Source organism: Penicillium brevicompactum, assembly GCF_028827555.1.
Source record: "Penicillium brevicompactum strain IBT 35665 chromosome Unknown utg000006l_segment0_segment0, whole genome shotgun sequence".
Classification (NCBI taxonomy): Eukaryota; Fungi; Ascomycota; class Eurotiomycetes; order Eurotiales; family Aspergillaceae; genus Penicillium; species Penicillium brevicompactum.
In genome coordinates this window covers 1,948,003-1,969,395 of record NW_026623209.1, presented here as the reverse complement: position 1 = coordinate 1,969,395, position 21,393 = coordinate 1,948,003, and the positions used below count along the sequence as shown (strand labels likewise).

Below are 21,393 nucleotides of genomic sequence, written 5' to 3'. Positions count from 1 at the left end.
ATGTCCTGGTCAGCTTCCTCTTGTTCTATTAACTGCTTCAAGCCCTTTGAGCACCTTGAGCCCTCTGATCTGGGCCTATGGATAACTACTTGGAAACATCATATCGTCATTGTATACTTGATTCGGGTTAACTTTGTTCCGACACGCGGGAAAAAAAGTTGATACCACCGCGAGAAGCAGTGCTTAGCTTGGCCGACGATCCAGACATGCTGTCTCCAAAGCTGTCTGCTCCTTCTGCATCCCTCCTGCGTTTCTTAAGGTCACAGACTGGTGTCTCGGCAGCCCCATCTGTATGCGCTTATCCGAAGCGTCTCGCCAGCCGCGGTAAAGCCTTCTCGACAGGCCCCTCGGAAACATCAAGATGGACGCGGCCTAATGGTTCGCACGGCATCACAGCGAATGGGACCGGAAATAAAGCCAATACGAGGGGAAGGCTGAATACCCAAGCCGTTCTCTCGTCGCCAGCGCCAGCACAGTTGACATTCACGCGTCATGCATCTACCAAAAGTCGGCCATTGCTTCGACGGCTTTTTGATTTGAAACGGAGCAAAACACCCGACTACCAGGACCAGTCTACTCCGCTTCCTGGATTCATGGACGAAGGGACTGAAGGCATGTTCAACATTGGCCGCAGTCTATCAGCGAAAGGGACAAATGAGCTGCGGATCCGATGTACAGAATTCGATATCAATGGTGATGTCACACTCGTCAACGGAGAGTTCAGAAAGCAGGAACTTATTGCCAAGGTTTGTGCAGACATCTGATTCTGACCGAGAAAGGGCTAATGTGTATCTTGATTCAGTATGGCCTTCTTCCGCGAGACTTACGCAAGATCGACTCCTCCACCCTTCCTCACATTCTGATACGACCAAGCGCCATCTTGATCAATCTTCTGCACCTCCGAGTGCTTATTAAAGCAGATCGAGTTCTTGTCTTTGACGCGTACGGTTCAACAGATTCGTACATGCAGTCCTTGTTCATCTACGATCTTGAGGGAAAGTTGCGCCAGAGATCAACCCAAGGCGCCTCTCAACATAACCAGACCTTGCCCTACGAGTTCCGTGCGCTGGAAGCCGTTCTCATTAGTGTCACAAGTGGCTTGGAAGAGGAGTTCAATGGTGTGAGAGACCCGGTCGTGCGAGTTCTTCGGGCATTGGAGGAGGACATCGATCGTGACAAGCTTCGCCATCTTCTCATTTATTCCAAGAAATTGGGTACATTTGAGCAAAAGGCCCGTCTCGTCCGAGATGCGATTGATGATCTCTTGGAAGCGGATGACGATCTGGCAGCCATGTATCTGTCCGAAAGATCTACCGGCAAGGAGCGGGAAGAGGACGACCATCAGGAGGTTGAAATGCTTCTTGAATCTTACCACAAGGTCTGTGATGAGATCGTCCAGGCTAGTGGCAATTTGGTGACCAACATTCGCAACACGGAAGAAGTGTAAGTTTCACTCTATGTCGCTCACTTGTTGAAACTTTGTACTAACAAATCACAGAGTCAAGGCCATTCTCGATGCCAACCGCAACTCGCTCATGCTTATGGACCTGAAGTTCAGCATCGGAACCCTCGGTCTCGGTGCGGGAACTCTCTTCTCTGCCCTCTACGGAATGAACTTGAAGAACTTTATTGAAGAATCAGACTTTGGCTTCGGTGGTGTCTCGATCACCTGCTTTGCTCTCACCGGTATTGTCTGTGTATACGGACTTTTCAAACTGCGCAAACTCCAGCGTGTCCGCATGTGGGGTGAATCAGGCGTGGGAGGCTCCTCTCTCGTTCCTCTATCTCCAAAGCGCAGCGCACGCAATGGCAACCGCAACAACTGGAGGGCTGACTCCATCGAGCCCATCTGGGGTAGTCTCCCGGGCGAGAGCCGATCTGAGCGCATCAGACGTCTTCGAGAAAATGCTTCACAAGCAGCATACCAGGCAGCGTCGAGAAATTTCAAGACAACCCTTGCCAATTCCACAGCTGCTATGCAAGCATCTGCTAACGCTTCCACACAAGCCTCGTCTGCAGCTTCTGGCAGCGCTCGTGCGGAAAGCAGCAAAGCACATGGGAAGGAGACTGGTTCACCTGAACAGGAGGCAAAGCCTGCCTCGAGCAACAAATCTGCATGAATGAGCTCAACCCTGATATCTCGACACATTTGATATCTCTGCTATATTCGGAACACATCATTCAGCTTTAGATCTCCGACTAATGACTGGGATCGAAGCGGACTGTAACATTACTTGTACACTAGCACATTCCTTCCTCTATGCCCCACTCCACGATTCATGTTATTTAGGTGCAAATAGATTCGGAACATCTCATCATATATTAATACATTTCATCAAATTCCAGGCCTTTCGACTAATCATGATCGAAGAAGACATCAAACCAAACACGCTCAGAAATACCTAGCACGACTCCCAGCTTGTAATCTATAGGGAGGAGATATGGATATCTTCAATTGGGTTGATGTTGGGCTCTGTTGGCATGGCGTAGAGTCTTGATCCGCTCAAGCCAGAGTTGGGCAGCTGCCTGGACACCCCCGTCTTCCAAACACTCACGTTCAACCACCTCCCTGATCTTCAGGCGTGCAGCGATGAGGTTCTCACTAGCTGCAGGGTCTGGAGCTGGATAACAGTTTCCAATGGCTTCTATTCGACACCCGACCAAAGCCATGTTGATTGCACCTGGTGTGCGAAGCCACGCTTTTTCCACTCTACAGCCCAATTCCCCAGCAACGCATGCCGTCTTCGCAGCGAGAGACCCAATCATAGAATCTAGAAATCCGCTCTCTGTTTTTTCCCTCATCTTGGCAGCGCGGAGGGCTCTTAGATCACCCGAGCAAGGCTGTGGCTTCTGCACATGATGATCACTATCCACTGTACTGCCATTGGGCGAGGGATATCGAAATTGGGAGCCCGCCAGCGAGCGAGAGCAGCATGGGATAACGAAAAAGGGCAGCGGCGACGAAGGACTAGCCAAGGCAGCCAGAATGGGTGTCCAGACAGTCAGTTCATCCGCATGATCAGATATGATGAAAGTGCCTGGTTGGAAAACGCCTGGATGTGTCTCAATGCCAATGTTTTCGATAACAAGTGTTTCCAGAAAAGGCTCTGGGATGATGGCTTGCTCATGTAGACATGATTGAACTTCTGGCGGGAATGTTTCCCAGGATTTGCGACGACATGCGTCGTAGCCTGAGCCTTTGTATCCTTCCATTTTTAGCACGTAGACTAAGATGCCATTTCCACAGGCGATATCCACGAATCCCGGAAAAGGTGCTGGGGATTGAGATTTTTCATCTGGCACGGTGCCATACATGTCTTTCCATAGTTCGATCAGACATGCCGTTAAAGACAGCTGCTCGAGGATTTGATTGGGAGACTCAAGTTGCTCGGCCCAGTTTTGGCGTAAATCTGCCTCGTATTTGAGCTTCAGCCGCTCATATGTGTTTTGGATTGAATGTGACGAGATTTTGTTGTTTGCGTTTGCATCAGCATCCTCGATCCAGTCCAGAGACACGTTCCTGGAGGTGAGACGGCGCTCCATGGCAGATGCCAGAGCTCTCAACGCGCAATAAGTGCGATGGGGCTCAATTCTCTGCCCAGTGATGCACCGGAAGGACTGTCAGCTTTCAGATAGCAAGTTATCACGGCTCTAGTGAACATTGCTATTTCATGGAGCGTGGGAATGCAGACAGTTGATTGTTACTGGCAGAATGCACCTAGGGCACTATCTAAGGAGCTCGTCTGAAAAAGGCGGTAAGATCTATAAAATTCGTGGACATCTTCAACATGGTTCATATACATCAAGGAAATCAAGAAATCAAGAAATCGAGAAATTACAGCTCTGGAGTGTCCGGCCCTTACATTTGGTCTTGATTGATATGAGAAGCTTTGGAGTGTCAGCCACCAGAGGTCAGTGGCCAGGACCAGCCAAGGCTGCTTCAAAATCCTATAAAGGGGACACGATTGATCCATGTCGCCAAAAAGGCGAGATACAGGGAAACATGGGGAGCTTGGATTAAAGGCTTCCATGAGAGGTCAGGTACAAGGCTAAAAAAATCAAACCCCATAGAGGGACTGTCATGGACGTCAACTCCCCGTCAGGTCCCGCATAGGAGTCATAACTACGCAAGTCTATTACTTACTCGAAACGAACATACAAACCTCTAAAAGCACCAAATGTCAGCCGATGAAGAGAGACAGACTCACCAGCCCCAGCTATACTGGAAAGAAACAAAACAACCCAACCACAGCCACAATGAAGACGATGATGACAATCCTCCTTGCCCTAGTCTTCATACCAGGAGCCCTCTCAAGCATCCTCGGTATTGCCGCCCCCCAACCTGAGCCCGACCTCCAAAATCCACAAGCAAACCATCCACTCTGGAACTTCGACCTCTTCCACAACAAACACTGTCGAGGCACGACAATCAGCTTTGCCGGACAGGGGACCTCAGGTTGTCGCAACAACCTCGAAGCGGGAGGCGCGGAAGCTTTCGTTGACGCCAATATCAGTTCAAAGTGCAAGCTGGTGCTATACAAGGACTCGAAATGCTCGCATTGGGCGAAGATCGAGGAAGTCACTACCAGGATGAATAAGTGCAGGGCCGTCCCGCCCAAGAAGAGGATCCATAGCTTTGAGATTTTGTGCTGAAGGGAAGAAAAGGAATATGATTGCAATCGAATGTTTCACTGATACTCCAATATGAAATATCATGCCCACTTCTATACTCCGTACACGAGTAAAGTAGGCTTGGCCCCGAAGAACGCAATTCGATAAGCTTATCAGTCCACGCGGGTCCCACCATGACGTTGAACTCCAACCGGATTCCCAGATCCACCTCAATACTCCGTACCTTTCCTTTCCTACATTCCTCTTTCTCCTCCTCAACATACACATACACTTGTACAAAAGAATACTTTCACAAAATGCCACCCCGCTGCTTCATCATCCGCCACGGCGAAACAGAATGGTCCCTAAACGGCCGACACACAGGCCAAACAGACCTTCCCCTCACCGCAAACGGAGAGAAACGCATCCAAGCAACCGGCAAAGCCCTCGTCGGCAACGACAGACTAGTCGTTCCAAAGAAGCTAAGCCACATGTATGACCCTTAGTCTTCTGCCCAGTACCCAAAACCCCAAACTAACGAGCCAGCTACGTCTCCCCGCGCCATCGCGCCCAGCGCACCCTCGAGCTCCTCGAGATCGGTTGTAGAGAACGACTCCCTTGGAACGAGAGGCGGGATTCAGCTGAGGCTATTAGGACTGAGGCCGAGGTTGAGATCACGGAGGCTGTTCGGGAGTGGGATTATGGTGATTATGAGGGGTTGACTAGTAAGCAGATTCGGGAGCAGCGGGCTGAGAGGGGGGAGGGGCCTTGGAATATTTGGACGGATGGATGTCCTGGTGGAGAGTATGTTTTCAATTCTGTTTCTTTTTTTTTCATTCATTCATTCTTCTCCTGTTTTTGTTTTGTTTTTGGTTTTGTTCTCTAGCGATAGAGTGCTAACATCTTGATAGATCGCCCGAGGACGTAGTCCGACGTCTGGACGCCCTGATTGCGGAAATCCGAACCAAGTACCAAAAGCCCTGTCTGGATGATCCGGAAGATACTAAGGGCGACGTGCTCGTCGTGGCACACGGTCATATCCTGCGCGCCTTCGCGATGCGGTGGACCGGCAAGCCGCTGACAGACACTTCATTCATCCTCGAAGCTGGTGGAATCGGTACACTCAGGTATGACCTTTTCATCCTTGTCGTCATCAGCGCCCAATATTTCCGTTCCGGCTAACAAAAGCAGTTACGAACACCACAGCATCGACGAACCAGCAATCATTCTGGGTGGACAGTTCGTAGTAGAATAGAGGGCGCCGAGATAAAATTATCTAGACGATAGAAATGTTAATACTCTTAGACTCAGATTATAAAATCAATCGCTCGGTCCCGGGCGTTAATAGGAACTCGAACTCGAACTCACGGAATCTATGCAACGGATTTCAATCCTCCTCGCTCTCAACTTTAACTTGTTTCTCGCCCTCTTCAGTATCCTTTTTATCCGCACAACCCTTTACTCCATCCTCGCCTAGGACCTTTGCAGATCCCATGAATAGAGCGCCGACATATCCGCCCAAGAAGCGCATGTCGCCTGCCTGTACTGCGGTCATGCGGAGCAGGTTCTCTGTGTCTGCGAGGTTGGGGTTGAGCTGGGCGAGCTGGGCATGGAGATGGGCGTATTGGCGAGTTTTGGCGGCGGACATAGACGGGGTTGAGGCTTGGTATGAGGGGGGTTGCGGGGGGATTGAAGGTGTGGGTTGCTGTTGTGTTGTAATTGCTTCCCGGGAGAATTGAGGCGCGGGTGTAGGTTGTGTTGTTCGAGTCTTGGCGGCGGTGGTTGGGAAGGGGTGGCATTTTGGTAGAGATGATATGGCTGAGTCGGTATGGCTTAATCGGTGGTTTCTTGTTTCTTGGAGGGTGATGTATGAATGAGGGCAGCGAGATTATCGATTGTTGACAATGATTTGTTTACGGTCACGTGGTGATATGCACCTTTTTGGGTGGAGACTCCCTCGGAGCTACGAAGTATAGAGAAGAAAAAAGTCTTGAAATAAATAAAGTGTAACCTCAATGGATATAAGTCTATCAATTCATTCCTCGAAGGATAAAGGTTTGTTCAGAGAGCGCATCCTGCACCCTTCATTAATACCCGGCAAAACGCGAACCCAGCAGATCAAGACAACCGAATAAATTGAAACCCCCGCTCTTTTGGTATGCGCCAGAGACCATTTCACGAAATCAAGAACTGCTTGCATGGAGCCAGCCAGATGAGACGAGGGGGAAAAAAGCAAGGGAACCAAAGGAATTCAATCGCCAGGAGCGAGTGGTGATAAAACAGACAAAGTGAAGACAGGTGGCGTATACGAGTCCAGATTGGAAATAAAAAGGAATGCGCCGGCTCGGGTAGTGTACAGTCATGCAGAGAGATGGGAAGGTGGACAAGTGAGTTGCCAACGACGCTATGTCGACATGCTGTAAAAATGGAAACAAAAGGAGATAGGAGAGAGAGTGAGAGGATGAGGATAGGTCCCAGTCTAGGCTCAGCGGTGGCCTCGTTAGAGATCGATAATGCCACGAAACGAGATGAGTATCGATGCAGGGGAATTCACAAGGAAAAGAACAAAATAAAAAAGGCAGATCGCGCGCACCCCATATCCCAACCGCACTCCGAAACAAAACAAGAAAGGTGGAAACAAAAAGCAATGACGACCCCTATGTCCCTCATGTATATGTAAAAAAAAGCGAACAGCAGAGTATTAACCAGTGTCTCATTAGCACGGGACTGAGAAATTATGTCCCAGTAGAATGACACGCCATGATGCAAGAAAGGTCCAAGCATGACCAGTTTTCGGTGGACAGCAAACGTCCTAGGCCGAGGAAGAATGCAACGTCGAGAGAACTCAATCAAGAAAAACGCCGGTCAGTCAATCGGAAAACCCAAGGACGTAGAGGGTCCGTTCTTAACGAACGGGTGCCGCGACTCCCTGGTTGCCCAGGCTGATCTGGCTGCTGTGGGATGAGGGTTCGGAATCAAGATTCGCACTAGCTCCGCTGTCACCACTCCCCGCGCTGGCGCTCCCACTACCGGTCAGATTCTGATTTCTAGGGGGGCCTTTGGCAGGGAAGTTGCTCACCCCATAGTGTTGCTCAACTTGCTGTGGCCCTACCGCGTTTCCAGGTCCCTGAGGATACCGCGGTACCGGCGTTCGCATGTTCCCGGGCGGCGAAGGCTGCCCATTGTGAGATACACCAGGGGGTCCAAGATTTTGGTCTTGCGCAGTTGGAGGACGGCCCATTCGTGGGCCACCGGGACCGGGAGGTCCATGAGGTCCGCCGAACGGAGTCGCGGGAGATTGGCTGTTTCGCCTGCTCGTGGGGAAGGGCCGAGGGGGGTAGTCTCCCATGTGACTCGCTGTTAATGAGTTGGCTCGCGAATCCGCAGCCATCTGGTTTCGGTCGACGGCTCCGTATCTGTTGGAAGAGTAGCTCATCATCGGATTGTCCATGAGTGAATCATGAAGACCCGGGATTTCTTGCATCACGCGATCGCTCGCGCGCTTCCGGCCGAAGTAACGACCGAACGCCGATGATGAAGGGCGGCTACCACCAGGGCCCGGGGCGGTCACAGTGAACTCGGGATTCTTGCGGAGCTGACTTTGGCTAGGACCAGGGCCCTTGCGTCCTCGGCGAGAGGTCATGCTCATCATGTCGACACTGTCAGGATCAATATGGGGGATGGCCATGCTGTCCATGGGGTCGAAATAATCTTCATCTTCCTCGTCAAATGAAGGTCCGTGGCTATGACTGGGGCCGGGGCCGGGGCCGGGACCAGGTCGGAAGGGTCCACGACGACCTGGGCCAGGGGGTCCAGGAGGTCCACGGCGCATGCCCATTTCCTGTTCACGAAGTTGCAATTCACGTTGACGAAGGGCCAGCTCTCGCTCGCGAAGGGTCAGATCGGACGCAGGGCCGGGTCCTGACTCAGGGTGGCCATTGCCATTTTGGTGTGGCACACCCGGTTCACCCTCTCCGTCGTACACAACCAGATGGCTGAATTCCTCAAGTCCTTCCAGAGATGTATCGCGCGGGACACGGTTGGCGGGCATTGGCATTGGTCCACCGGGGCCTCTCGGCATCATACCGGGGGGTGGGCCTCGTCGCGGTGGGCCCATACTCATGCCAGAGGGTGTTCGGCCTCCTCGCATAGAGGGCGGACCGGGAGGACCACCATTCATCATGGGACGTTGAGAAGGAGCGGAAGACATTCGGGGAGGTGGTTGAGCTCCCATCACGGACGCAGGTGGAGAATCCTGACGAGGCTTGTTCTGGTTCACGGTGTTCGCATGGTGCATCAATGCGTACATCGTCTCGACCCGGGGAACGCGAACGTTGGACTCGATTGCCAACTTAACCGGTGACCCCAAAAACGTCTCCACCTCCATCGGGCGCCGGGCCTGGAAATCCTGGTACATTGTGGTGGGTGCTTCCAATGCGGTCATTTTTTCGATGGTCTTTTCTCGGAAGTCCTTGGGGAATGAACAGCCTAGCGAGGTGGCAAGTTCTACCAGCTCGTCGATGATGCCCGTTACTAATTGGCGGGCACCGGTCTTCTCGAGTAATTGTGTGTGGTTGGGGGATTCGAAAATGACACTGGCCGGATTGAAAGCAATTGGACTGCGACTGGTTAGCAAGGCAGATTCCCCTCAAAAGTTCGTAGATTGACAATAACTCACCCGATCATCCGCTCAAACTGCTCCTGCCTAATGTTCTCCGAAACCTTGCAGTCGACCTGACCGGAATTCAAAGTCATGGCCAATGCGGCTGCCATGTCATTCTGGATAGATGTGGGGATAGAGGAAGATTTGTTGGTTGCGCCCACGTATATCTCACTCGAGCTCAGGTGCTCGAATTCACTGGGGCCAGTTTGGGAGATTTCCACGTTGGAAACAAGGGAAAGAATGACATTTGTTGGGTATCGCTGCTCGAGATGGGCTTCAATTCCGAGGGTATTAGTCGTGTTAACGAGGATGCAGGTGTGCTGAGGAGTGACGACGGATTCGATGACGGAGGCCAGGTCGTAGACATCGGGCAGTGCTTTTACACAGAGAATAACGTAGTCGTATGCGTTTTCGCGAGATGAGGCTTCTTCGGGAGCGCGGACAACTAAGGAGAGACGGAGAAGTCAGCCGGGCCCAGAAATCCCAGGGTCAAAAAATCATACCATGTCTGGGTTTGAAACGCTCATTGCCGAATGCGTTGGATCTGTGAGGCCAGAGATTAGCCACCGAGTCTGCCATAGCAGACCTATGAAAGACTCACTTGAATGAAACACCATATTGAGATACAGCGTCGAACCCGGACTTCCACACCAAGGTCACGTCGCAGGAGGTTGTTGCCTGCAGTCGCCATGAGAGAAAGGCTGAAATTGCATTGCCACCCACTGCACACACTTTCTTTAGCCGGGGCATTTTTTTGGAAGACAGTTGCAGTGAAGAACTTACCGGACAGGATGCGCAAACGGGGAGGAGGTGCCATGATTTCAAATGTGGAAGGAACTTTGGGAACTCCAGGGAAGAAGGTCCAGGAGGTGAGACTCCCTATATCTGACTAGCCCAATTATCCCAAGATGAAAGGGTGAGTGAAGGAGTGATGGGAGGGGAAGGGTAGAAAAAAAAGGGAAGGAGAGTGTAATCAGAAAGAATGGGATCGAACAGAAGTTGAGAACCGGGGAGGGGGTCTCTTTCTCTGTCCACGTATTTCCTTTTCCGTTTATGTCCTTCACTCTTCACGTTTAGAGGAAACAAAATAGAAAATAAAGGAAGGGAAAAAACGAAAGACGAAGTGAAGAAGAAAGGATGCGATCGTAAAAGATAGTCTTTTTTTTTTCCTCCTTGATACTTCCAAACGGCCGTGGATCCCCCCGCCAGCCTCAATCCGGAAACGGTGCGAAGCGATAAGCTGCCAACGGATCACTCTGGATGCGGTTATTTGCTTCTTTTGGGCTTGGACTTTGGTGCCTTGTATTCTTTTTTTTTTTTTTTTTTATGATATGTTCTGTTTGTGCTATTGTAGTGACATGGTACTGGAATCTATTTGATACTTGGGTCCCAGTGATCTGATCTGAGCTATGGATCCTATGGATACTTGTACCTTTTCGTTCCTGACTCTGGACTCGGACTGTCCGGACTACTTGAACTCCATATTTTCCAGGTTGTATAGTATGATCTCCATAAGAACGAAAGAGAATGTATTCACAATGGCACTGTACTCTGTACTCTGTGTACAGTGTACTCTGCAGACTATTTACTCTTAGATTTAATATTAACGTCACTATTAATAGACCCAATACTCCGTACGGGTCAAATACCGGTAATTAATATTTCGAAAAATGTATGGATCACAAACTTCAGGTCCACCAACCGCAGATCGGCAGGCTTCGCCTTCTAGGCTTTGCTCTAGCTCTTTAATTCTCTTCCACACGTCTTCCATATGTACTCCGTCCTCGAATCCCATCTGCATTTTACATTATATTTGCTTTCGTGTCAGATATCGCACTGTATCAAGGACGCGTATGTTAAGTATCTCGGCCGCGTCGTTGGCTCCGTCATCCACATCCACATCCGCTCCGAGGAACCCACACTGTTGATCAGTGCTACGAGTACTCCGTACTCCGGACGGAGTATGGACCTGTCAACGCGCATGAGTCCAAGCGTGCGAACTTTACTACAGCCATCGTGCTCCATAGACTCTATATAATACTTTATCCGCTCATGGCATGACTACGGAGTAGACATTTTGCACTTGGAAAAGAGCCGCGATTTCGGTTTCGGTTTCTCGTGTTGACCACCCTCAGGCCTGGAAGTAAACCTCGAGATCTGAGTCTGAGTCTGGGTATACTTTGGGTTTGGGTTCTGACACCAGACACAACATCGGATGAAGTACCGGTACCTGGACCGATACCTGTCGTGGTTCATGAGATGCACCTGGATTGTGTATCCCTGGTCATCGAGTTGGCAACTGGGCCGATGGTACCACCTGCAGCAACGATAAGAGGGGGGTTCTTCGACATTCTCCATGCCTAGAAGGAATGCAAGTATTTCTGGAAGTGGTCGCGGATCGGGTCGCTGAGCAGACCTATCCAACCTGAACTTGGAAGTGGTGTATTCTCCGTACAGTCAAGCGAACTTTATTAAAATGTAGGTTTATACTGTACATTGGACATTGGACATATTGTACAGTGTACCTCCAAAGCCGGTGCAGGGAGATTTGCTCAAGGGATATTCGTGATCGGCCAGTTGAATGCCTTGGAAGGGGGAGGCGGTGTTGATAATCCCAGCATACCGTGATCGACGCGCGTGCCGATGTTTGCAGCTTCTAGGGATTACACCAAATCGAGCGCAATCGGGGATTTTCTCTCCATCTGATAGTGTAAAAATAGCTCTAGGAATGCAAAATGTGTACCAATGCGGTTGTGAAAGGCATAGCACGAAATCGTTCGAACTACGGAGTAGATCGTTTGAAGCTCGAACTGCTGTGTATTCATCACATATGTACGGAGTACGGAGCACAGTAGAAGTGACATGCAGGATTAAGAGGTCTCGACCTGGAAATATTAATCGACGTTAAGCAGTGGGGGGCTGGGCCAGTGATAGTCCATCGTTCATTGAAGAGATTGGGTGCAGCAAGTGGACCCGATATGTACAGAGCAACTAGCGCAGGCAGGTTGGACTTGGACCAACAACGCGTGAACCATGTTTGCGGAGACCGGAAACAGCAGATCGTCAATATCAGCCCATACAATGTTATCATTGTTGATCATGCTTGCAATACCCCCGCCACAGATGTCATCTTAAAAACCGAAATCAGGTGTGAACCTACTGAGTAAGTGTGTCGCAAATGCAAATACCGATTAATCTACTTTTGCACACTAAAGCAGATTGATGCAAGCCTTGTCCCACTGAAACCACTTAATCTCACAGCCCCAACATAAAGCTCGAGAGCTCGGAGCGCTGCGGGTACAAGAAAAATAGGAAATTAAAGGAAAAGGAGAAAATAAGTACACAATTGGCCCCCGAGCCATTGGCCTATCATAATCTAACATTACTTCACACGTACAGAGTAAACTTTGAATAAAAGTACTCCGTACATTTGTATACTGGAGGTGCCTTGACAACTGAGAAAAATACCCAAGTCTACTCCGTACTCCGTCCTCCGTACGGCGAACCCCGGAGCAAACTCTTCGTACTCGCATCGGCCCTCAAATGCCGTGAGACAAAAGCCACCGTATCCTTGGCATCTGAAAAAATCCGAGACAGGGTTTGCTACAAAACTAGCCTCTCCGTGCCTTGATTTCCTATGCGCCACTCCGTACCCAAAATGAATTTGCTGCCACACTAGCGCCCAGACTAAGCCACTTTTTTTTGGTTTGCCTTTCGGGCTTGACTTTTTCGCCTCAAACAAGACGCCGTCGTATTTCAAGGTTGTTTGGCGGTCTTCTTGGCATGCTCCGTACTCCGTACATATTGTTGACAATCTTTTTGTGTACACTTGTAATTGTTTATGCGTGTTTTTTATGCTCCCGCTCAAACGGACTAATGACACATCCGTTGGATTCTAACTCCGGATGCTCGGGAGTTGTGGCAATTCCCCAGATACCATTTCATTACAAGCTCATGCCATGACACCAAACAGTAGGAATACTAGTAAACACTAGTATCGGCCGTTAAAACGTTGAGTGGACGATAATGCCAGTGTGTGCAACTCTAATAACTTGCTGTTAGTAGCGTATCTTAATTTCCTTGCCGTGTGCTTTTTCTTTCGCTTGACAGCTGTCATTCCCCTGCATGCTGCAGGGGAAAGTTATTGTGTAATTAGTCTCTGACGGATGAGAGAGGTGAACCCAAAAACGAGTACATTGGATATGGAATGAATTGGCTTTAATCGGTGGGTTTTGCTGATACCTGGGCATGGAAGGTGCAGGCCTCGGGATACTGTACTATATGTTCAAGGCACCTGTATTAGATCCACTGAGGCGCGCCTAGTTTGACAGGGACAGGGATGCATGAGAGTGCTTATGACTGGGAACGTGATCAATAATTGTAGGAATGCATTGGAGGTGAGATTTGAACTATGACCGCCTAGGTAAGATACGAGTAGATGTATGTCTCATGTCCAGGTGCTGAACTAGAGAGCTCATAGTGGACCTTGACCGGCAGATATGGCGAACCCCAGGAGTACAGATGAGCGATCCGGAGATTAGATGGGGACGTTTTATCCACTCTTGCTGGGTCGGAACTTGGCAGGGTCTCCGAGTCACCTGGTTGAGCCCACGACTGCAGGCACATCATTCTTTGAGATTGTCTCCACTGTTCAGCTGACCCCCTCAAGTCTTTGTTTGCTAGCCATGAGTGTCGAAAGACGACAAGATGAGAAAGTTCAAATACGAGGCACGGGGTTGTGGGCTAATCCATTCTTGATTCCATTGCTGCTTTCAGATACATAAAGGATTTGTGCCTCACTCCGAAGTCACAATGGCAGAGGCAGAAAGCCCAGCAGCGAAAACATTCAAAACCCAGAGCTATTGCGCCAGTAATAACGAAAAAGAAATAAGAAAAAGAAATATTTCGACAAAGTTTTCACCGGGGCATGTCTTAAGCCATGTAGGTGGTGGAGTCGACACCGGCCTCGGGGTACTCGCTGAGATGTTTGTTAGCATGTGGCCAAGGGACATGGGTCAATGTTCAGGGGTGTACATACGGAAGGGCAACCTCGAAGCGCTTCTCAATCTCCTTGAGGACCTTCTCGTCATCCTCGTTGCTCACGAAGGAGATGGAGAGACCCTTGGTACCGAAACGACCGGCACGACCGACACGGTGGAGGTAGGAATCGGCGTCAGCGGGAAGATCGTAGTTGATGGCAAGGTTAATGCGCTCAATATCGATACCACGTCCGAAGACGTCAGTGGCGACACAGATACGCTTGTTGAATTCCTTGAACTCCTTGTAGCGTTTGATACTATGTTTGAGTCAGTACGTGAAACATGCCGAGTCAACACTTCGATAACGTACCGCTCCTCCTGGCTAACACCGGAGTGGACCGCAATACTGGGGAAGTTGCACTCGCGCAGCAGCTTGTCCAGTTCATTGGCACGCTGAGTGCTCTTGACGAAAATGATAACCTGGTTGAACTCGAGGTTGTCCAGAAGCTCGTTCAGCTTGCGGTTCTTCTCCTTCTCGTCCAGCTTGATGTAGTACTGTTGCAAACCGTGGAGGGTGAGCTTAGTATCATCATCGACGTAGACCTCCAGCGGGTTACGCATGAATTTCTTGCAGATGGGGCGGATCTCCTGGGAGAGAGTGGCACTGAACATCATCACCTGCTTATCGGCGGGGGTGGCACGGAAGATTTCTTGGACATCACGGCGCATATCTGAGGAAGGTGTCAGTGATGGGGGTTTTTGATGGTGGATTCCGGGTACACATACCAATCTGATCAAGCATCTTGTCGCACTCGTCGAGAACAAAGGCCTTGACGTTACGGAGAGACAACTTCTTGTCACGGACGAGGGCGTTCAGACGACCGGGGGTGGCAACAACGATGTTGGGGTAGGTCTCCTTGGATGACAGAGTCTCGACATCCTTCTGGATGGGAGTACCACCGTAGAAGACTGCGGTCTTGACGTCGGGAAGGTACTTGGAGAAACGGGCGTATTCGTTCTTGATCTGGTAGGCAAGCTCACGGGTGTGGCACATGACCAGAATCTGGCACTCGCCAGCAACGGGCTCCAGTTGGTGGAGAGTGGTAAGAACGAAGACCGCAGTCTTACCGAGACCGGACTTGGCCTGGCAAAGAACATCGACGTTCAGAATGGCAGTTGGGATGCAAACTTGCTGAACTGTTGAGAGGCGAAACCGATGTTAGATTGTGTTCGACGAAAGATAAAGCAAAAGAACGATTCGTCTCGCAACGTCCGTCCATCCCCCGACAACGCCAAATCGATATCGGGGCAGTCATCCGTCCCCACTTCCATCAAACCGCAATGACGTAAGTCACTCTCGATTTGATATCGATTTCGGTCGTGGACATCTCCTTCTGCAGACAACATGAGGGATGCCTTGGGATAAGATCAAAGTGATGATATTGCGCCGAGCGCACCAGCCATCACCGAAATGTGCGAGCTGTGTACCAAAGTTTGGGCTTTGCGCAAATGCGTCACAGCACCATGGTAAAGCTCCGGAGGCAGGTAAAGCTCCTGTTAGGAGCAGTTCTCCCCATGTCGTCTGCAGATTTGAAACACGACTGATTGCCAAATATCGACAAAAGGATCTTCCCGCGAAGACGGACGGACGTTGGAGCTTGGAATAATGGAGGAACGCTTGTGGGAATGATGATTAGACTAACCCTCCGATGGATGTTCGAAGCCGCAGTCTGTGATGGCGCGCAAAAGTTCGCCCTTCAGCAGGAAATCGCGGAAACCGGTCGAGTGGATACCGACGTAGCTGCCCTTCTTGTCGGGGCGGCCGCCGGTGACAGTCAAGTCGCCCTCCTTGTCGGCGTCGCCATTGGTGGCAGCAGGAGCGGCGGTGGTGGCGGGAGCTGTGGTGGTCTGCAGCTCCTCGTCGGAGTAATCGATGAGATCTTCTTCGTTAGACATGGCGAAGGTGAATTGGCGGGTTTGAAAGATGAAAAGTGGAGGAGCTGGGTAGGAAAGGATGTACAATGGGAAGCGAAAGAGAATTGAATGATTGAAAGGAAAAGACGAGACCGTGGGAATGTGACAGGTCGGGTCGACGGGCAAGGTGCTGAGAGAGGTGGTCAGTAGGCGGCGAGGGATGGGAGCAAACCTTAGAGTGAACGGTCACGTGCGTCACGTTTCGGGGTTAGTGCGCGTGCCCGAAAAAGAAGGCGGTGGGATACGAAAGAAGCTCCGTGTCCCGTGTCGGGAAAGCGGTGAGGTGGGTTTCTTGGTTTTAAAAGATAGAGGTGTCTTAAGTAGGTGCGCCGAGCATTATCAAATTCACGAACCAGCAATCTACTCCTCACAGTTTTCATCCTCGAACATGCCCAAAGCAAAGGCAGACAAGAAGGGGGGTAAAAAGGAAAATAAGAACACTCAAAGTCATATCCGAGCTCGTCTTGACTACCTACACCAAGCTGCTGTATATCTACAGAATCAATCCAAACAGCAAGATGGCGAAAACCTTTCTCAGGCACCTCATGGTGCTCAGCTGAGACAACAAAGACAGAGCCAGTCTACCTCTGGGACTGCTGACAACAAGTCAAAAGCCGAACAGCCAACTCCAACCAGCCCAGAGACAGAAGGACCACTAGGCAATATCTCAAGGACATGTGTGTTACACCTACGCGATGTAGCGATGAAAACCCAGATTCGGCTGCCAGTCACATTGAAACGAACACTGTGCAAGCGCTGTGCTACTCTCCTCAAGCCTGGAGTCACCAGTTCGCATGAGATCAGGAATGAAAGTCGGGGCGGCAAGAAGCCATGGGCAGATGTAATGATTGTCCGCTGTCTCCCCTGTGGTGCTGAGAAACGGTTCCCGCAGACCGACAAACGTGCGAAGAAGCTCAGCGAGCGCCGCAAAGAGAAGGAGACTGCACTGTCACAGAATGGCATTGATATGGACCTCTCACCGGCGGTATCAAAGGGCAAGGGGAATGTCCATGACCAGAGAGACACAAATATCGTTCCCGCGACAGCATCCTGACTTGACCAGCAAAGTCATGTCCCGAAATGAAGCACATATGTCATAAGCCCAACACGGGTAGTACCCATACGCCCTCTACGTCCTACGCAGCAAAGTCTGATGACTCTGACCTGGGCTCTCGGCCCTTTGCCCAGTCTATGGAGGTTTATGGTCAAGCCCGTCTCAACAGGTCTCACGCCGTGGACCGTCGCGCTCCCTGCGTCAACAGGTAGCCACCGAAGCGAAAGCTGGACCTCGAGGGCAATCCATCCTACAGCACAGCCGCCATAAACCGGCTTACATCCCGGGTTGTGAATATGAACCTCAGTCTCTTATGAAGACAATGACATGTGGGTTTGTATTGAAGAAGCTGTCGAATTAGACTGCAGGCCTTGCATTTCCAATGCAAACAGAGGGCCAAGGTCAACACGGAAAAGAAAAGCCCAGAGCAATGTACACACAACATGCAGAGAGGGGAATCGATACAAGGAAATACAGTTGAAAGATCAAATCAAGCAAGACACAAGGGCGAGTCGTGTTTATGCACTCGGAATCACATTAAGGTTCTTCGTGGCAGTCATTAGTTCTCGTAAATTCCAGGATCAGGATCGGATGGGAGGCAAAAAGTGCCAGCGTGCGCAGGTTCAACTCCGGCGCCATTCAATATACTGCAATCCTATCGAGGTTGAATGCTCGTTCAATGAGTCGGTCCTCGGTAGTGCCGCGAGGCGTGCAGTTCTTTCCGCCAGTTGTTTCATAATTCCATAAACATAACACAGGAGATTGAAAGAATGAGTATATGAACACTGAGTTGCATGTGTTCAAGGAGTCCGTGAGGACAGGTTTAGTATATTGGTTTTTGGTTTTTGGTTTTGGTTCTGTTCTGTCGGCTTTGATCGATTGGGTTGGGGAGTCGTGTCGTGTGGTGAGTTCAGGTGTGTCGGATTGGCCATTCAGCGGCCATGCGTGAGAGAATTGGGATGAAAGAGGTGATGGTGTTCGAGAAGTGGGTCGGGTAGAGTACTATACGGAGGGAAGATGTGGGACAATGCTATCGCCGGCGACGAGAACTCTGGTCAAGACGATGATCAAGGTTCTCGATTCTACCGCGAAATCCTTTAACGATGTCACGGATATGAGCAATTTTTGCCAATTCATTATCCAAATCGTCGATGGAAGCCAATATCTCACGGGTGCGGGCGATTTCGGCATCGGCGTTGCGAATGACGTTTCCCGCACGGTCGTAGGTATTTGCGATAGAGCGCTGCATTTGATCTTCGAGCTGTCGAGGGTGTTTCAAGTTAGTAATCAGGCCGGAACGTCTTCACATGGACATGTGGTCAACAGAGGCCGCGGTTAGATCAACGTACATATTCGATGCGATGGCTGATTTGCGCCTGTAAGCCATCGAGCTGGTGCGAGAGCGCGCGAAGACTCATCGGGTCCAGCAGCAGACGACCCTGGCTGCTGGCGGCACTGGTAGCGCGCGAGCTGGAGTTGCTGGTTCTCCCGGCGCCTCTGCCCCGGGCGACCCCATTGCCGGCATGGCCGCCTTGTAGGGCAATCTGCTGCTGCTGTCGGAGGATCTGGATCTCGGCGGAGGTAAGGCCAAGCGAAGTGTCGGGAATCGAGGCTGCGGACATTTGGTCCCGGCAGAGACATGCTCCGACCGCGACAGTCTATGAAGCGCCGATCAAACTCGATGTGTGACCGAACGGACCACAGGTCATGATGGAGGATGCGAAGACGAAGAGATACTTTTTTTCGCAGTGGGAAACTTGCGACTAATGACGGTTGGAGAGGGGAGGCCAGCTTGAGGAGAAATAAAAGGGAGAAGAGGCGGAGAAAGTAGGTGTGAGCCGCTGGAATTTTGGCGGCACTTGCAGCGCGCGGCTCGAAGAGACTCTGACACTTTCTTGCCTAGCGGTTTCTTGTTCATTTATATTGGCTTAGAAGCCCCGGCTCAGGCGGAAATATGATACCTCGGACCTCCATAAAGGAGGGGGGGACTTCAAGGATATTCAGGACGTTTAAAAAATACAAAAAGCAAAAAAAGCAGAAAAAAGCAATATGAGGTGCCTGAAGTCTGCAAATTCTGGGTTTGTTTTAATCTTTTCTTCAGGGCTCTTCTTTATTACAACAGCTTCTTTGGCCTGTTATATTGGGCGGGTCAAGCTAACTATGCTGGATACTGCAGCTCTCTCGATGAGGATGGAAGAGGCTCTGCAGGCAAGGTGGTTTAATATGGGCTGAGAGATGCTGTCATCGACAGGGTCAGTGGGAAATTGTATCAGACATAGGAAAGATCAATAACCAATGGATAATAGACGCCAATATCATAGAAATATAGTAGAAAACATCGAAGAAACACAGCGCAAAAGAAGAGATGAAGTATAGACAGCAGATCTCAAACCCCGTACCATGGAACCCATCTCCACTCCGCGTTAGCTTCCCAAATTTCGACTTCAACCTCCAGACCTCATACCCAACTGTGCCTAAAACTGTCTCGACCCAACGGCCCGAATTAACGCATTGATCACCTGTCACTCTACGGAGTAACCAGTCGGACCCATTCTCCTCTTCCTTGCCTCATTCCAGCCCTGTCCTTCACGTGCGCCAAAGCCCAGACCTTTGTACAGATACCCAACCTGCAATCTGAGCAATTGATTCGACCTTCGCCCTCACCCGGTTTCGCAACCCGCAGCTAGCTGTCCCCGAAGCTAATTATCCCGGACCACCCATTCACCAACCAACGAACACGCCACAATGGCCAAGGACAAGGAGCGCTCCGTCAACCCAGCCGCCGCTCAGCGCAAACAAGACAAACAAAAAGAGCTGAAGAAAGGCAAAGCCGAAGCGCAAGCCCGACGAAATGAAAAACTCGCCCGCCGCAACCCAGACCGAATCCAGCGCCAGATCGCGGACTTGAAAGGAGTGGAGGAATCAGGTCAAAAACTTCGACCACGCGATAAGGAAATTCTCGAAGCGCTCGAGAAGGATCTTCGTGGCGTGTTGAAGGCCCGCGAAGCCCTGGGTGAGAAAGCACCTCGATTCGACCACGGCAGAGGCCAGGGTCAGGGACAAGGTCAGGGTCAGGGTCAGGGTAGAAGGGGCGGCGAGGGAGTGTTGGGGAAGCGGCAACGGGGCTCAGATGATACACGGATGCCCCGCGACAGTGAAAGCAGCGACACAGATGAGGATGTGCGACGCATACCCATGCCGCGCGATACGCCACCGCCCCTCCCGCAGAATCGGAGACAGGGACAGGGACAGTCAGCTGGGCGTGGACCTCATGCACTACCGGCGCGACCAACACCTGTTGCGGAAGCTAGGACGGTGTATGAGGCTAAGCCTGAGATTCGGGATCTACGACAGGAGGCTACGAGTAAGTTTATTCCGGCTGCGGTCAGGATGAAACAGCAATCGATCAGGGGGGCAAGGGAAACTGCTTGAGCCGGAAGAGATGGATAGACTGGAGAAGGCTGGATACCATGCTGGCCCTGAAGCACAGGCTGGGGAACAGTCATTAGAAGAGGAAGAAGAGCGCTTCAATAAGGAGCTGAGGTCTGTTCAGATGGAAGAGGTCGAGGATGAACAAGCATGGGCTTAGAGCTCAAGTCTTTTGACTCAGACACCGACAAATCAAGTGTGCTGCCTAGGCGCTCTGGGGCTCTGGTCATGATGAGGGATAGGTCCCGAATGTTTTGTATGAAATAATATGTCCAAAAAAATAGGAATCAAAATCGCGATGCCACTATGCCACTATAGTGCACTGCATACAGTAATACTAAGGACTTGGAGAATTTGAAACTTGAGTGATTCTCTGTAGATCAATATCTACCTAAGCAAATTGACACTAATGGCAGAGTGATACCTCGACATGTGGCCCGGAAACAGCCAAAGGGGAATGGAACCAGACGACAAGATTGAATTAAGACCCGATCAGCGGAGAATGGGCACATAGTGAAGAGCACAGCAAAGATTGATTGAAGATAGCTAGAAAGCATATTTGCGTAGGACGGCAGGTATGATGGACAGAGGATTAACCATCCAGGGGAACAAAAGCATCAAGAATCAACAGTAAATGCATGGCTTATGCAAATAAATGTACAGAGAAAGCAAGGGTCAGCCTT

The 21,393-nt window shown here is 50.6% G+C and overlaps 10 protein-coding genes across 10 annotated transcripts; 5 read left to right on the top strand and 5 right to left on the bottom strand.

The window, feature by feature from the left end:
* Positions 1 to 206: 206 nt before the first annotated feature.
* Positions 207 to 2,120, top strand: N7506_008951 (CorA family magnesium transporter; the record flags this gene model as incomplete). The annotated part of the gene is made up of 3 exons (XM_056958244.1): positions 207 to 746; positions 803 to 1,443; positions 1,499 to 2,120. The coding sequence occupies 3 exons, from the start codon at positions 207 to 209 to the stop codon at positions 2,118 to 2,120; spliced, it is 1,803 nt and encodes a 600-aa protein (XP_056807634.1).
* Positions 2,121 to 2,451: 331 nt separating this feature from the next.
* Positions 2,452 to 3,543, bottom strand: trm44 (tRNA (uracil) methyltransferase; the record flags this gene model as incomplete). Its single annotated transcript, XM_056958243.1, has 1 exon — positions 2,452 to 3,543. One exon carries the CDS (start codon positions 3,541 to 3,543, stop codon positions 2,452 to 2,454), a length of 1,092 nt encoding a protein of 363 aa, XP_056807633.1.
* Positions 3,544 to 4,257: 714 nt separating this feature from the next.
* N7506_008949 (uncharacterized protein) lies at positions 4,258 to 4,653 on the top strand (the record flags this gene model as incomplete). Its single annotated transcript, XM_056958242.1, has 1 exon — positions 4,258 to 4,653. One exon carries the CDS (start codon positions 4,258 to 4,260, stop codon positions 4,651 to 4,653), a length of 396 nt encoding a protein of 131 aa, XP_056807632.1.
* Positions 4,654 to 4,928: 275 nt separating this feature from the next.
* On the top strand, positions 4,929 to 5,866 carry N7506_008948 (histidine phosphatase family protein; the record flags this gene model as incomplete). Its single annotated transcript, XM_056958241.1, has 4 exons — positions 4,929 to 5,104; positions 5,158 to 5,415; positions 5,523 to 5,738; positions 5,803 to 5,866. 4 exons carry the CDS (start codon positions 4,929 to 4,931, stop codon positions 5,864 to 5,866), a joined length of 714 nt encoding a protein of 237 aa, XP_056807631.1.
* Positions 5,867 to 5,998: 132 nt separating this feature from the next.
* N7506_008947 (DASH complex subunit HSK3 family protein) lies at positions 5,999 to 6,410 on the bottom strand (the record flags this gene model as incomplete). Its single annotated transcript, XM_056958240.1, has 2 exons — positions 5,999 to 6,214; positions 6,264 to 6,410. 2 exons carry the CDS (start codon positions 6,408 to 6,410, stop codon positions 5,999 to 6,001), a joined length of 363 nt encoding a protein of 120 aa, XP_056807630.1.
* A 1,106-nt stretch (positions 6,411 to 7,516) lies between these two features.
* N7506_008946 (ketopantoate reductase family protein) lies at positions 7,517 to 10,091 on the bottom strand (the record flags this gene model as incomplete). The annotated part of the gene is made up of 5 exons (XM_056958239.1): positions 7,517 to 9,230; positions 9,290 to 9,719; positions 9,778 to 9,818; positions 9,876 to 9,996; positions 10,058 to 10,091. 5 exons carry the CDS (start codon positions 10,089 to 10,091, stop codon positions 7,517 to 7,519), a joined length of 2,340 nt encoding a protein of 779 aa, XP_056807629.1.
* A 4,115-nt stretch (positions 10,092 to 14,206) lies between these two features.
* N7506_008945 (ATP-dependent RNA helicase SUB2) lies at positions 14,207 to 16,209 on the bottom strand (the record flags this gene model as incomplete). The annotated part of the gene is made up of 4 exons (XM_056958238.1): positions 14,207 to 14,252; positions 14,624 to 14,984; positions 15,214 to 15,450; positions 15,957 to 16,209. The coding sequence occupies 4 exons, from the start codon at positions 16,207 to 16,209 to the stop codon at positions 14,207 to 14,209; spliced, it is 897 nt and encodes a 298-aa protein (XP_056807628.1).
* A 406-nt stretch (positions 16,210 to 16,615) lies between these two features.
* N7506_008944 (ribonuclease P Rpr2/Rpp21/SNM1 subunit) lies at positions 16,616 to 17,281 on the top strand (the record flags this gene model as incomplete). The annotated part of the gene is made up of 1 exon (XM_056958237.1): positions 16,616 to 17,281. One exon carries the CDS (start codon positions 16,616 to 16,618, stop codon positions 17,279 to 17,281), a length of 666 nt encoding a protein of 221 aa, XP_056807627.1.
* Positions 17,282 to 18,311: 1,030 nt separating this feature from the next.
* On the bottom strand, positions 18,312 to 18,903 carry N7506_008943 (uncharacterized protein; the record flags this gene model as incomplete). Its single annotated transcript, XM_056958236.1, has 2 exons — positions 18,312 to 18,542; positions 18,631 to 18,903. The coding sequence occupies 2 exons, from the start codon at positions 18,901 to 18,903 to the stop codon at positions 18,312 to 18,314; spliced, it is 504 nt and encodes a 167-aa protein (XP_056807626.1).
* Positions 18,904 to 20,026: 1,123 nt separating this feature from the next.
* Positions 20,027 to 20,870, top strand: N7506_008942 (WW domain binding protein 11; the record flags this gene model as incomplete). The annotated part of the gene is made up of 2 exons (XM_056958235.1): positions 20,027 to 20,645; positions 20,692 to 20,870. 2 exons carry the CDS (start codon positions 20,027 to 20,029, stop codon positions 20,868 to 20,870), a joined length of 798 nt encoding a protein of 265 aa, XP_056807625.1.
* Positions 20,871 to 21,393: the final 523 nt, after the last annotated feature.